The following is a 14,295-nucleotide window of genomic DNA, read 5'->3' on the forward strand; positions in this document are numbered from 1 at the left end:
AAAATTTAAAACAATACAGCATTGTGATTGAGAACACAAATGTACAAAAGGAAGAAAATTATGGAGATGACTAATTTTTTACTTAATTAGAATGTGTATATTATCATACTGATAAAGTTATTATCCTTAAAAAATACAGTTATGATTATATGACATAACTTAAACTGACACTTCAAACTTCCTTACATTTGTGAATTCTAAACCCACAGTGTTTTCCATATTTTTTATCAACTACATTGACATGCTTTTTTAATATTATTTAAACTTTTAAAAATTTTGGTCAGTAGAATGCCAGATATTAGAGCAAGTAAAATTAGAAGAAATTATATATTTAATAATTACATATTAAGATAATAGGCTTATTTATTGTTTGGGGAAAATGGGGTGGGACAGGATGGGGAGTATTCAAAATTAAGATGATCCAAGCACTTTGCTTTTCTTTTAATGTATTTTACTGCATTTTTGAATCCCAAATTACGGTTTATACACTGCTTGCCCTTCTGTATGATTGTTGGTTTAAACTATATCTTAAAAAATATTAACTAGTAAACTAGTTAATTTAATGCTTAGTTTTAAAAGGTAAAGGTGTGTAGGGATTGAGAATGCCCTTCCAGTGGAAGTAGACTTTATGGGTAAAACCTAGTGGTTGGTTTCAAAAATTTCATTGTCACCATCAAAAATTTCTCAGCATCTTGACCATGTATGTGTTCACTTTGGGAGTTAAGGTAACAAAAGGAGCTGCTCTTATAAGAGTGTCCTATTGTGTAGATTTGGAGAAGAGAGAATTTATAAAGGAGATAATTATGAGATTAGAGTTTTTTTTTTTAAACATAATAGAATTCTGTCTGTGGAACTTAAAATTTTTCTTGATTTCTGAAAATATCCTTAGTTATCTTCATGTTAACAATGAGGATACACATATATTCATTGAGTGTTTGTTAATGATACTTTGGGTGTCCTCAAAATCTAGATCAAATAGATTACTAAACTGTGGATCTAAACAGGATTTTATGACACCTTAATAATATTTTAATAGTAGGGTAACAACTTAAATATTCCAAAGAAACACACTGTTTCATGAAGAATTTTTAAAAACGGTAGAATTTACTAATTTGTTGTAAATACTGTTTGTCTAGGTACTTATTAATCATTGATCAACTCAGCAACAGCATTTCTTATTTGGCTGTTGTTGCTTAATTGAATTCATAGTTTTGTTTATGTAATGAAGCATGTTGCTTTGCAATTTCTATTTTTATCCCTTCTAAAGTACACTAAACTTTACTTCATATATATACACATTATTTTACTGAAAATTTTAAACTGAAAACAATTTTTTTCTTTTTTGGCTACCAAAAGTGAACTTTTTGTTTTGTGGAGTGTCATGGTTAACTCAGTCATTTTTAATGATCTGAGTGCCTTAAATAATTTAAATGCAGTTTTAGTTAATGGTTCTTGTTACTTTAAACATCTTAGAGGTGATGTCACCTATAAGAACTTCTATTAAATTGACTGGATTTTGAAATTTAACGCTAGCATAAGAGGATTTTTTATTGTAATCTTTTCGATGAAAAAAGGCCTTATAAATATAATTTTAGAATACTCCTCACAATTCCTCCTCTAACTTACCAGCTATTAAATTCCTAATTGAACTTTTTGTATGTACATGAGTATTCTTGCTTTAGAGAATTTTTATTAAGAAATCATACTTAATGAGTGGCCATACCTTACCATATTTATATTACAACTGTAAAACATTCTCGATAAGTGATACTTATTTTGGGTTTCAAATTGTTCATTCACTCACCAATATAAAAGTCTGACAAGATGCAGTGATTAAACATTAGTTCTACTCTTTTAATTTCAAGATATGTGGTATCTTCTCATTTCATGACTTAGTGCCTGGGCAAAGCAGTTAATTTTTCATCAGATTCCTAGATAAATGGGGAGTGAATATACTTATTCCTTTTGAAGACTTACTATTGTGTATTTTTAGAAAACTTTTTATAGGAAATCATTTTTTTATAGGTCATCCTGCAGATAATCTAAAAAATCCCCAATCACCCTTAAGATAAGAGTACTAAGAGTATAGCATTTATGAAATTTTTAACTCAGTATTCAGTAAAATTCAGCCATTGATTTGGTACCATACAGGACTTTAATATAAAGTTTGTTATTTTTTACAGGCAGCAGAAGAGGAAGAAACACAAAACCAGCATGATGATAGTTCCTCTGATTCAGGAACTCCTTCAGGCCCCGATTTTAATTATATTTTAAATATGTCTCTGTGGTCTCTTACTAAAGAAAAAGTTGAAGAGCTGATTAAACAGAGAGATGCAAAAGTATGAACTTTTGTGGGTTAAATAATTTGAAACTATTTCAGTATTATCCATTTCTTTTTCTTTTTCCAAAAAGAAGCATTTTGATTTACCTTTTACGTATTATTAAGTTACTGAATGTTTAAATTATACTGCTTTCTTATTATAGGGGCGAGAGGTCAATGATCTTAAAAGAAAATCTCCTTCAGATCTTTGGAAAGAAGACTTAGCAGCATTTGTTGAAGAACTGGATGTAGGTTAAGTCTCCATTAAAGTATATATGGAAAAATAATGTTTATGAAATAAGAAGAAAATTCTTCTTTAATTATTTCAGTTTCTTTTAACTCTGTAAAGGTTAATATGTTTATAAGCCACGTTAGGAGTAAACTTCTAGCTATATGAAGTTATAAAGAAATGCTCTGTCTGGAATAGATGAATGTAAAAAGCTATATGGAGCTGGAATTTAGAATAAATTGAATTCTGTTACTTTCTATCAGTTAAGTTTTCCTAATTTCAGAATAGCTTATTGATTCAGTCTCTTCCCTCAAAGAGGTAAGAACAAAATATATCTGATTTTTACAAAGTAGAATGATAGTGTCTTTAGGTTTATAACAGAGAAATTTTAAGTTTTTTTGCTTTTTTTTTAATAATTTAGTTTTTTCCAGGTAGAATTCCATTTTTCTAAAAAGGTAGAGAAAGAAAATATAAACTTTTTCTCAAATTGCCCAATTTGTCATAGGATCTTAGAGTTAGAAGGGACCATATAGGTCTTTTTGTTACTACCTTCTTGTTTTACAAATGAGAAACTAGTTAGACAGCCTTGGGACTACAACCCAGATCTTTTAACTTAGAACTTTTTTAACGTTTATTTTAGATTAGATCAGTTGAAAGGAAAGGTTTATTCATTAATGAATGATAGTACTTTAAACTTCTTATGCAGTAGGGGGTCTCTTTTCTAATAAGTTGTTTTTGCATCCACTCTCTTCCCCTTGCCCCCTTTATGATTATATTTCAGAAAGTGGAAGCGCAAGAACGGGAGGATATTCTGGCTGGAATGGCAGGAAAAGCAATAAAAGGTAAAGTTGGCAAACCTAAGGTGAAGAAACTTCAATTGGAAGAGACAATGCCCTCACCTTATGGGAGAAGAATAGTTCCTGAAATTACTGCTATGAAGGCAGATGCCAGCAAAAAGTTGCTGAAGAAGAAAAAGGTATGACATATCTCTTGTTTTAGCTCATTGGTAGTTTCCATCTTCGCCATGATGTATATATGTATTTTAATTTTACTGTGTGCTTAAGTCATGCATTGTTTCTAATATATTTCACTGTGATAGGAAATCATTTGTTCTCTGAGAACAGTTGGTCCACAGAAAGAAAGTGTAAGTCAGGAATCCACATATACGTAAAGAGTTAGTTAATTCTGGTTTGTTGTTGTTGTTTTTTAGATTTTTATTTATTTATTTGACAGAGATCACAAATAGGTAGAGAGGCAGGCAGAGAGAGAGGAGGATGCAGGCTCCCAGCTGAGCAGAGAGCCCGATGCGGGGCTCGATCCCAGGACCCTGGGATCATGACCTGAGCCGAAAGCAGGGACTTTAACCCACTGAGCCACCCAGGCGCCCCTAGTTGATTCTGTTTTTAAATGAGAGAAATACTTTATTCAGCAGCATTCTACTTACAATCATGGAACAGCAACCAAAAAAGTGTATCAGCTTAAAAATAAAACTTTAGTTCTACATTATGACAAATTCAAGAAGTCTAATTAGCAGAAAAGGGTCTGTGTGGTTTTCAAAGTGATTTTTTTTTTTTAACTATTTATTTCTCATTACTGTTAGTTAAAAAAATTTACCAAGCACCTCTTATGTCATTGACATTGACTGGTGCTGTTCATGATTTAGAAGTATGGGACTTACTTGCCCCCTAGCAGGTTGGGCAAGAGTTAGGCAGAAGAAGGAAACACTGAGAGGGCTGATCATAGTGAGGAAAGAGGAGGCATGCTAGTCTGAAAGAGGCAGATTTTTCTAGGCAGAACCCAGGAGATATGTAGATATGTCCAATAGTCTAATTAGACCTTGGGAAACGAGCCTCAGAGTTGGAGAGGTTGGAGAGTTCTCTGAACTAATACTTGAAAGCATTGTGATACCAGAGAGATCTCTCGCTTCCACTGTTGTGATAAACTGACATCTATACTATTTCCCTCTTACCTAGCTTCCTACCACACACAGGTTCCTCAGGAAATGACTTCTCTTCTTGTCAGTTGATGTCTGTTCTTAGCACTCTTCTCTTTACCTTACATAGTCTCAAGTAATCTCATCTATGCCATTTTTTCACTCACACTGATGACTCCTAAATCTATGCCCCAAGCCGTAACATTTTCAGGAGGGCCAGGGTAATAAAGCCACCTGAATGGCCAGTGCCCAAATTTCACATATCTGAAGCTGAGCCCATTATCCTTATTTCAAAACCTCTTCCCCCTCTGTGTCTTATCAGCCATCACTTAACAAGTCCAGAACCTGGGACTTCATCATTTAATCAGTAAATAAATCCTATTGATTGCCTATGAAGCAATTCCAAAATCCACCCTCTTAATTTCATCCCCAGTGATATTATCTTAGAATTCCATAAGTTTTCTTTGACGGAAGTGTTCCTCTTAATTAGTCTTCCTGTCTCTAGTGATTTGATCATGACTTCTACTTTTTTCCCACTTCATTCATCTCTGTCTAGTCTTTTATTACCCAAGTGGTATTTCCAAAAATGAGTCTGATTATTGCACAGATGCTTAAAGTTTTCAGTGACTCCCCACTGACTACATCCAGATTCCGGTATTCAGTGATTTAGCAACTGCATACCTCCTTGTGTTTCTCTGTGGCTACTCTTCCCTCTTTTTCTTTCCTCGAATCCTAGCAGATTATTTGTAATTCCCTAAATACTATGTGGCCATCATGCCTCTGTGTTTTTTGCCTGGGATGCTCTTTCTTCCTTCCCTTTCTTCAGCTATCAAACATACATGATTCTTTTCAAAACCCAATTAGAAGGGCCCCTTCTCTGTGGAATCTTCCCTTAACCCTGCTTTGGGCAGAGTTGCTCTTGTCTCCCCACGGGTTACTTTTACACCTCCCTCCATATTTGTTATTTGTATTGTAATGACTTGCCCTTGTGTCTTTCTCTTTTAATAATCTGAGGGTAGGGAGACTTTGACTAATGCCTAGCAGTGCATGATATGTTTGCTTATCTTCCTTCAATAATCTGATGTTTTTCTAATATGTAGAGGCCTGAACTATAGGAGCTTATTTTGCAGGTACACTTTGGTGTATTTTCCTATTGTTGTGAAAGTCCCTTTGCTAATCAAAAGCTGCCTTCTTATTTTTTACATTTTCTTTTAAGTAGCTGTCATCTCATAGAGTGTATCAGAGTATTAGAGTGGTAAGCAGTATCATTTGCTATAGATAAATAAAGTAAAACATGGTCTGATCAAAGTCCTGTTTGGACCTCAGTGAATCACATTTTATTGTTTTTTTAGTTATATGAAGAAGTGACCTATGGCTGGAATTATATCTCTAAAATGTATGGCATTTATTTTTATTTTTATTTCTGGTTATTTATTTGCTTATTTGTTTAATGTGTAGGGTGATCTTGATACCACAGCAGTAAAAGTAGAATTTGATGAAGAATTTAGTGGAACACCGGTAGAGGGTACTGGAGAAGAGGCATTGATCTCGTCAGCTCCTGTAAATAAAGGTCCCAAACCCAAAAGGGAAAAAAAGGAACCTGGTGAGGAATTGTTATAAAGTTTTTTGTGAGAGAAAAATATATATGTACAGGGCATTACTAGGTTATTTTTTTTTCTCCCTTAAACTTTTTTCTTCTAATGGTTAATGTAATTTCTCAATTTTCATGGACATTTGTTATTTTATAATTAACCTTTCATTATTAAGTTTTATTTTTACTAATGATATTTGTACAAGTATTGATACATATTTTATTGTTTTGTTTTTAGGTACCAGGGTGAGAAAAACACCTACATCCTCTGGTAAATCCAGTGCAAAGAAAGTGAAGAAACGGAATCCTTGGTCAGATGATGAATCCAAGTCAGAAAGTGACCTGGAAGAAACAGAACCTGTGGTTATTCCAAGAGATTCTTTACTTAGGAGAGCAGCTGGTATTTTGATACATTTTATATTTATTCTATTGTATATTATAGTTTGACCAAGTTAATATTACTCATATAAGTTAGTTAGTAGTATTATCGATGCTATTGAAGTACTAAATTGTTAGTATTTCAGAAGTTACAGCTCATGAAGACAAAATTGCTTTACAGAATAAGGTTTTTAGCAGTGTTAGACATAACTTGATTCACTTTAGAACGATTTTTCTTATTGATTTTTATTAGAATGTTTGGGTTATATTCCCTCCATAGTTTGAAGATGTTTGGTAAAAATGTACCTCGGTTAAACCAACAGTGATATATCAATAGAAGTGCTTTGTAGTTTTGTTTGTTTCATTTTTTTTTCCCCCCATGAAAAATTTCCTCCTACTTTAGGAGTCTGATTCCATGCACATCACATAAATTTATATAACTGCAGTGCTAGAGTTAGGATAAAGATACCATTTTGTTATTCTATATTGTTAAGTACCCAGTTTTATCCTTTCTGAATATTCATTAATTTGAAGTCTGCAAGTACTTAAAAATTGAGTGTCCTGTTTTATCGATTTCTTCTCAGATTTTATTAAGCCCTAATTTACTTAAAATGAATGATACCATATTATGGTTATTTTACCTCTGGAAGATACTTTTTAGATTATATGTCAGGCCTTAAATTCTTTGGTTCTCTAATCACCAGTGATTGACTTTCTTTCCCCAATGTGCATAGATAGTACAATGTAGGTGAATTAACATGAGTAATAAGTTATGTGAAAATTAATTTATTAAGTGCTTCAAAATTGTAATTAGGCCTTTTCATACATATAAAATGAAGTATAAAATTACATAGCACCCAAATGTTTTAAAAATTTTATTCCATAATATATGCTAGAAATTATAAAAGTTATTTGAATTATACCAATGTGCCTCCCCCATAGTTGGTACCATTTTATGCTTTATATTAAATTATTGTTTTAGTAATATGCTCAGGTCTTAACTTTATTCTCATTCATCTGAAGAATTACTGTCTGTCATTTCTTAGTGAAACTGAATACAAGATGAAGTTTTTATGCAAGAGGTTAAAAGGAAGTTTAGCACTTTGACTAGTAAAATTGGTCTTTTATCATTGTAGAAATGGGAAATCTTAGTAATCACTTTTACAATGGCCTATATTCACCACTATTTCTGAGTTAATATTTAAGTATGACAAACAGCACCCTAATAATCTCATTTATGTTCTCCTCTCATAGTCCAGGATGAACACTTAACATTACCAAAGTAATTGAGGCCACAAAGTTTTTGCCCCCCCATCCCCCCCCAACCCTGAATGCTTGTCTTTTTCTTTTTTCTCTTGTGTTAGAGATAGCTGGAATATTTTTCAAATGATTATTCATAGCATGTCACGTAGATAAAGTTGGATTTGAGTTTAACCTTCGCTTTTATTTTTCTCCTAGCGGAAAGGCCTAAGTACACATTTGATTTCTCAGAAGAAGAGGATGATGATGCTGATGATGATGATGATAATAATGATTTAGAGGAGTTGAAAGTTAAAGCATCTCCTATAACAAATGATGGGGAAGATGAATTTATTCCTTCAGATGGCCTAGATAAAGATGAATATACATTTTCACCAGGCAAATCAAAAGCTACTCCAGAGTAAGTAAGGAAGCAACTACTATTCAGTTATGTGGTGCAGTTAGTTATTTAGACATCTATTAAAGATCTCCTGGTAAGCTGTGTCTAAGAATTTACCATCATTCGAGGTAAGGTCCTCTTCACAAAGGAAAAAGACTGGGTAATACTGCAGCTGTTTACTGAACTGTTGCTATATCTCATAGCATGGACTGCCAGGTTTTTTTTTTTTTCCTCATAAAGGGCTCTACAGAAAATATTTCAGGCTTTATAGGCCATATGGTCTCTGTCTATGTAGACTTAACTAAGTACTAAGTCTGTGTATACTTAACTATCTTGTATACACAACACACTACTCAGTGTTGCCATTTTAGCAAGAAAGGAGCCACAAACAATATGTAAATGAACAAGGGCAGCTGTGTTCCAGTAATACTTTGTTTATAAAAACAGACAGTAGGCCTATAGGACATAGTCCGACAACATGGTTTGGAGAAGTCACTAAAACTTTAGAACTGGGAGGTTTAATTTTTTTCCTTAACTTTGGCCTTGATTGATTTTTCATTTATTATTATTATTACTATTAGTATTATTACTATTACTGCTATTTTGCCTCTAGAGAGTATTAAACGGTAATGTGTAGAATGTGAAGTTTGTGAGCTATTTCAAATTTTATTTTTTTAAATTTTTTTATTATGTTCAGTTAGTCAACATACAGTACATCATAAGTTTTTGTTGTAGTGTTTTTTCTTCATTATTGCATATAACATGCATTGCTCATCCCAACAGCTTATTTCAGATTTTTAAAGGAAGTGCTTTATTATCTGTTTAAAGAAGTGTTTTATCATATGCAGTCTAGGATCAGAAATAGGATTACTGATGACTTTGACAGAGATTCAGACTGTCTCCTTAGGTTTTTGGCAATGATTTACTGATGCTGAATTCTGGAACAGTTCTGTTAATCATAAAATGTAATGTAGCGGTATTTTGAATAACTTTCGTTCAACTTCCATTCTCTTACATTAAATCATTGGCTTTTCTGGTGTCTCTTTGTGTGTATGTGTGCACGCCTGTGCATATGAGACAAAAAAAGAATTTGATTGCCCTGTCTTTAACAAAGAGAATTATAATTGTGGTTGTTTAAATTATATTGTGGTTGTTTAAATTTTTCTTTCTGATAGAAAATCTTCACATGACAAAAAAAGTCAAGATTTTGGGAATCTCTTCTCATTTCCTTCGTACTCTCAGAAGTCAGAAGATGGTATGCCCATTTGGTCTTTTCATTGGTTACTATGTTATTGCTCTGGACTTTTTATAAGTAGAAATTGTTTTTGTACATTTCCCTCATCATAATAAAGTTTATTTACTTTTCCTGAGGTAAGTACCAGTTACTTGGTCAGATAGGCAATATGGAACCATTTAGGTGAGCAGGTAGATGTGTGTATGAAGTGTATGGATGTGGGTATAATGTTTTAATAGAGAAAAAGAGAAAGAAATATTGGGACATGAAATTTGATTTTCATGGCAATACGAGTATATGTGACGGTTTTTTAAAAACTACAGGGACTGATATTCAGATTTGTAATGTTAAACTGTAGTAACTTAAAGACTGAACCCTTCACTGAAGCAAATTTAATTGGGGTATATGCTTTCTATTCCCTATATTTTTGTGTGCAAAACTTTTTTTAAAAGATTTTATTTATTTGACAGAGATCACAAGTAGGCAGAGAGGCAGGCAGAGAGAGACGGAGAAGCAGGCTCCCTGATGAGCAGAGAACCCTATGCGGGACTCAATCCCAGGACCCTGGGATCAGGACCTGGGCCAAAGGCAGAGGCTTTAACCCACTGAGCCACCCAGGCACCCTGTGTGTGAAATTTTTAAGGTCAAAACAATCTATGTAGACTTAACAGTCTTATACACACACACACGCGCGCGCAGACAGACCTAGATCTTGTATATGTTCTGTGAATATAGATAGGCATTTTTGACAGCATGTCAAAACATTTGTATAAAACTATCACATCCAGGGCGCCTGGGTGGCTTAGTTGGTTGAGCGACTGTCTTCAGCTCAGGTCTTGATCCTGGAGTCCCAGAATTGAGTCCTGCATCGGGCATCCTGCTCAGCGGGGGTCTGCTTCTCCCTCTGACCTTACCCTCTCATGCTCCCTCACTCTCGTTCTCTCTCAAATAAATAAGTAAAATCTTAAAACAAAAACAGAAACAAAAACCTATCACATCCAAGTCGATATTTTGAGAGTCCCTGTTCTCATTTGACAGAGGGAGGGACGGAGGGAGAAAGGAAGGGAGGAACTGCTTAGTTAATTGAGTGTAAAAGTAAACTGAAAGTAAGCCTACCTGCCTTTTAAACTGACCTTTAATGATTTAAAGTTGTTAGTATTCTCAGCTCTGAACATTATTACTGATCTTCCTGAAATGGTTAATAGTGTTAGATGTGTAGATATTAAAATAATCACAGTGAGAACTTTTTAGTATTCCATTTTAAAATAAATCCTTATTTTTGAGTTGGTCATTTATATTTTAAATGATGAACATTTGGGACTATTAAGAATTTTTATTACTTTATGCATTTCTATATTGTTTTAAAATAGAGTTAATGTGAAATATGACATTGCTGTTTTTTTGTTTTCAGCTGTTTATTATGGACTGTATGATCACAAAGTAGAAATTCATAAGATCTCTCTAGCTAAAGAGAAGTCATCAGTACAAAGAATCAAAATTTAACTATTAAGTGATCCTTATAAAATCTCTTTACCTAAAAACTTTGTAATTTTTAGATTCAGCTAAATTTGACAGTAATGAAGAAGATTCTGCCTCTGTATTTTCACCATCATTTGGTCTGAAACAAACAGATAAGGTTCCAAGTAAAACTGTAGCTGCTAAAAAGGGTATGTACTTATTTAATGTTGTTAAACATTGCATAAATGATACAAAGTTGATATTAAAGAAAATTTAATATAATTTGAAACTGCACTTGGACTTCAGTAGAAAATACTATAAACGCCTGTAAGGAGAATTCCTCTTGTTTTCTAACCATATGAGGTAATTATTAAAATGTGTATAAGATCTCATCCTAAAGCTGTTGTAATTATAAAATAATCCCATTCATTGATACTGAAGATAGCTTTCTAGTAAGGTCTCCTGTAGTTGTTAGGTTATAAAATAGATTAAAATTTTGTCTTGCTAGTAGCCGTTGTTATCTATGCAGGACATATCTTAATGCCTCATTTGGAATGATTGGTCAGTTCAGTTGAGGTTCTTTTTGTGTCATAGAGCTTCATTCTTATCCACCACCTTAGGTTGTCCATAAATATAAGTTGATTTGACTTAATTAATGAATCTGTTATTAGTACCAAGGTACATACATACTCCTGGTAATTTTGAAGGAGGTTAGTATTAGTGCTTTGTGTTTAAAAAGATAAGTGTTCCTTACACAGCAAGTAAATAAACATACAGTATGGACTATCTTTTCAGTACCTTACAAATGCAAAATACACAGTACCATTGTAGACTCAGACATGTATTAGATATAGCAGAACAACAACAAAAATCCCAACTTAATTTTGATTGCACTAGGACCATGGTAAGAAATGAACTAATGAGCTATAGGAGCTTCTCTGGCCAACACATCAGGTACTCTCCCCATAGCACTTCAATACACCAGGATCTATATTTCTTTGCATTAGGACTTTGTTACTCTGTTGGAGTGTTCATATTTCCCACCCCAGCCACCCTTTACCAGTGATTGAGAAAAGCTGGTTTACAAATACATTAGTGCTTTAGCCTCTCGGGTAGGCTAACTCTGGGATATGTGTTTTACAGTGACTCAGGGATTGCTTATAGTAACAGAGAAGCTCAGAGATAAGCCCTCAGAGGGATGACAGGTTTCTGTCTTCACATCTCATTTTTAAACTTTTTTTTTTACTTCCTAAATAAATACTTGTACTTGAGTCTCTGCTTTGCTTCTGGGGAGCTCATGAGACAGGCCCTACTTTCCCTTCATGCATCTTTTTTTAAAATTGTCTTCATGTGAGCATTTTGTAACCACCCTGAAAACCTGGGAGCTGTATTATTTCTTTGAACGTATCAACCTGTTTCCTTCATCAAGCTCCTCTACTTCTCTTTAACCTAATGAATTAGAGAGGAGTATTAGCTAAAAGGCTAGCATACACCACCTGTCCTATTTGCTTATTTCACCAGTAGTTGAACTAGCCCTGTGTCAGTTGCGTGGGTGATCCCTGTGTGAAATAGTCGAAGCCCTCAGTTTTTCTCTAGCCTCTTCTAAAACTACAAATACCACTTCAAGAAGAGGATGCATTCCATCCCTCTGGGAGGTCATCTATATTAACTCCAAATTACATATATTACTGTACAAGTTAAATTCTGTAGCTCCAGTGGATTATAGCAAAAAGCTCATAGTACTCAGATAACCTGACTTGAATTTGCATGGTAGAGTTTTAAGTGCTGCCTAACACTGCAAGCCTGCAAACTCTAATGAAGAAAAAAGGTGGTTTCTGGAACACATGGCTATATCAAGCCTATACTCGTGCTAGGAACTGCCTGCCATGTGGCTCTGGTGGTACATTTAGTCATAAGGACTTAGGGGGAAGCCACAAAATCTGTGGCTATCACTGCCACTTGCCGTTCGGATGAGGGGCCTTCACCCTAGCATCTCAAATTGGGCCTGGGAATACATTTCCATATAATTAGCCTGTTTGTTTGTTTTAAATAGAAAAGTCTGGTTAGTGTAATGCTTTTTTTCTTCCCCCAAAGTAGGTTTTACTAATCGCACAAGTAAATACTGATTTATCACAGTTTTCTCTTAGACTGTAAATCTGAAAAAAAGGTCTATTTTAAAAACAAAATTCATAAAAACAAAGGCCTTTGGGTTTATTGTGTACTTACCTGGAATCTTCATATTTTTTTCCATATAAAAGTGCCATGTCTGGATTTCAGCTTTTGGGTGGAAGCAAATCAGCTTCTGTTCATGGTATTTAAGGGCCCTATAAAAATGTGTGTGTGTGTTTTCCTAGAAGTTAGGACTTAATGTGATTATACTTGAGTTGTAATTAATGTCAAATATGTTACTTTTTTGTCATGACTATCCTGTAGTTTTACTACTGCTTTTAAAAAGTTACTGCTTGGTTCACTATAATGGCCTTTGCTTAAAATAATCTCACTTGAAATATCAAAAGACAAATTATTCATAATTAAATAAAACATTTTGTCATCTATGAGAAATTATTTGCCTTTATACTGGCACCAAGTGAAAGAAACCATTTTGTTATTTAAGGCTACTCAATTTCATATCAGCAGTAAGAAATTCCATTGTTACAGGATTCACTGAGTGTGGTTTGTTGGTAAATATATTACATTGATTTATGAAATGGAAATTTGCTTACTAGGAAAACCATCTTCAGATACAACTGCTAAGCCCAAGAGAGCCCCTAAACAGAAAAAAGTAGAGCCTATCAACTCTGATTCAGATTCAGAATTTGGCATTCCAAAGAAGACTACACCCCTAAAAGGTAAAGATTACGTTACCCTGATTTATGCCATGTGGAAAAAAGTCTCTTCTACTCATTGAATTTAGAGGGACTGTGTACCTATTTTTTTTTTTTTTTAAGATTTTATTTATTTATTTGACAGACAGAAATCACAAGTACAGAGAGAGAGGAGGAAGCAGGCTCCCGGCTGAGCAGAGAGCCTGATCCGGGGCTCGATCCCAGGACCCTGGGATCATGACCTGAGCCGAAGGCAGAGGCTTTAACCCACTGAGCTACCCAGGCACCCCCCTATTTTGTTTTAAATTGCTTTCCTCCTCAGTAAGCAATGTGTCTAAGAATCCGTGCTGAATTAAAGCCCAGAGGAAGTCTAGTACTTTATTTTATAAATCAGGGAATTGAGACTCAAAGAGGTGAAGTAAACAACTTGCACAGCTAAGAATGGTTCAAAGAACCCCCACCCCAGGCTGACTGTGTCTAATTAAAGTCAGATGAGGGCTCCCAACCAACTAGAGAGTGACTCTCATTAGAGCTAGGACTTGGAGATGAGCTTTTTGCTCATCTAGGAAATGGAATTCCTATACCCAGGGACCTGTAAGGTCACCAACATGAGTTTTCCCTGGTACCCTCTCTTTTTCTTCAGAATCTAGAAAGTCTTCAAAGGTGCTTTTTAAAATATAATTTTTTT

The 14,295-nt window shown here is 34.2% G+C and overlaps 1 protein-coding gene across 2 annotated transcripts in view; it reads left to right on the top strand.

Annotated features, from left to right (window-relative positions):
- Window positions 1-14,295, top strand: part of TOP2B (DNA topoisomerase II beta) — a 59,215-nt gene that overhangs the window by 42,206 nt on the left and 2,714 nt on the right. For both annotated transcript variants that reach the window (XM_032327535.1, XM_032327621.1), the window contains exons 26-34: window positions 2,184-2,339; window positions 2,485-2,568; window positions 3,331-3,525; window positions 5,941-6,085; window positions 6,312-6,473; window positions 7,910-8,111; window positions 9,266-9,345; window positions 10,881-10,991; window positions 13,509-13,631. In XM_032327535.1, coding sequence (XP_032183426.1) covers window positions 2,184-2,339; window positions 2,485-2,568; window positions 3,331-3,525; window positions 5,941-6,085; window positions 6,312-6,473; window positions 7,910-8,111; window positions 9,266-9,345; window positions 10,881-10,991; window positions 13,509-13,631 — 1,258 coding nt within the window. The remainder of the gene's footprint in view (window positions 1-2,183; window positions 2,340-2,484; window positions 2,569-3,330; window positions 3,526-5,940; window positions 6,086-6,311; window positions 6,474-7,909; window positions 8,112-9,265; window positions 9,346-10,880; window positions 10,992-13,508; window positions 13,632-14,295) is intronic.

Source organism: Mustela erminea, chromosome 1, assembly GCF_009829155.1.
Source record: "Mustela erminea isolate mMusErm1 chromosome 1, mMusErm1.Pri, whole genome shotgun sequence".
Lineage (NCBI taxonomy): Eukaryota > Metazoa > Chordata > Mammalia > Carnivora > Mustelidae > Mustela > Mustela erminea.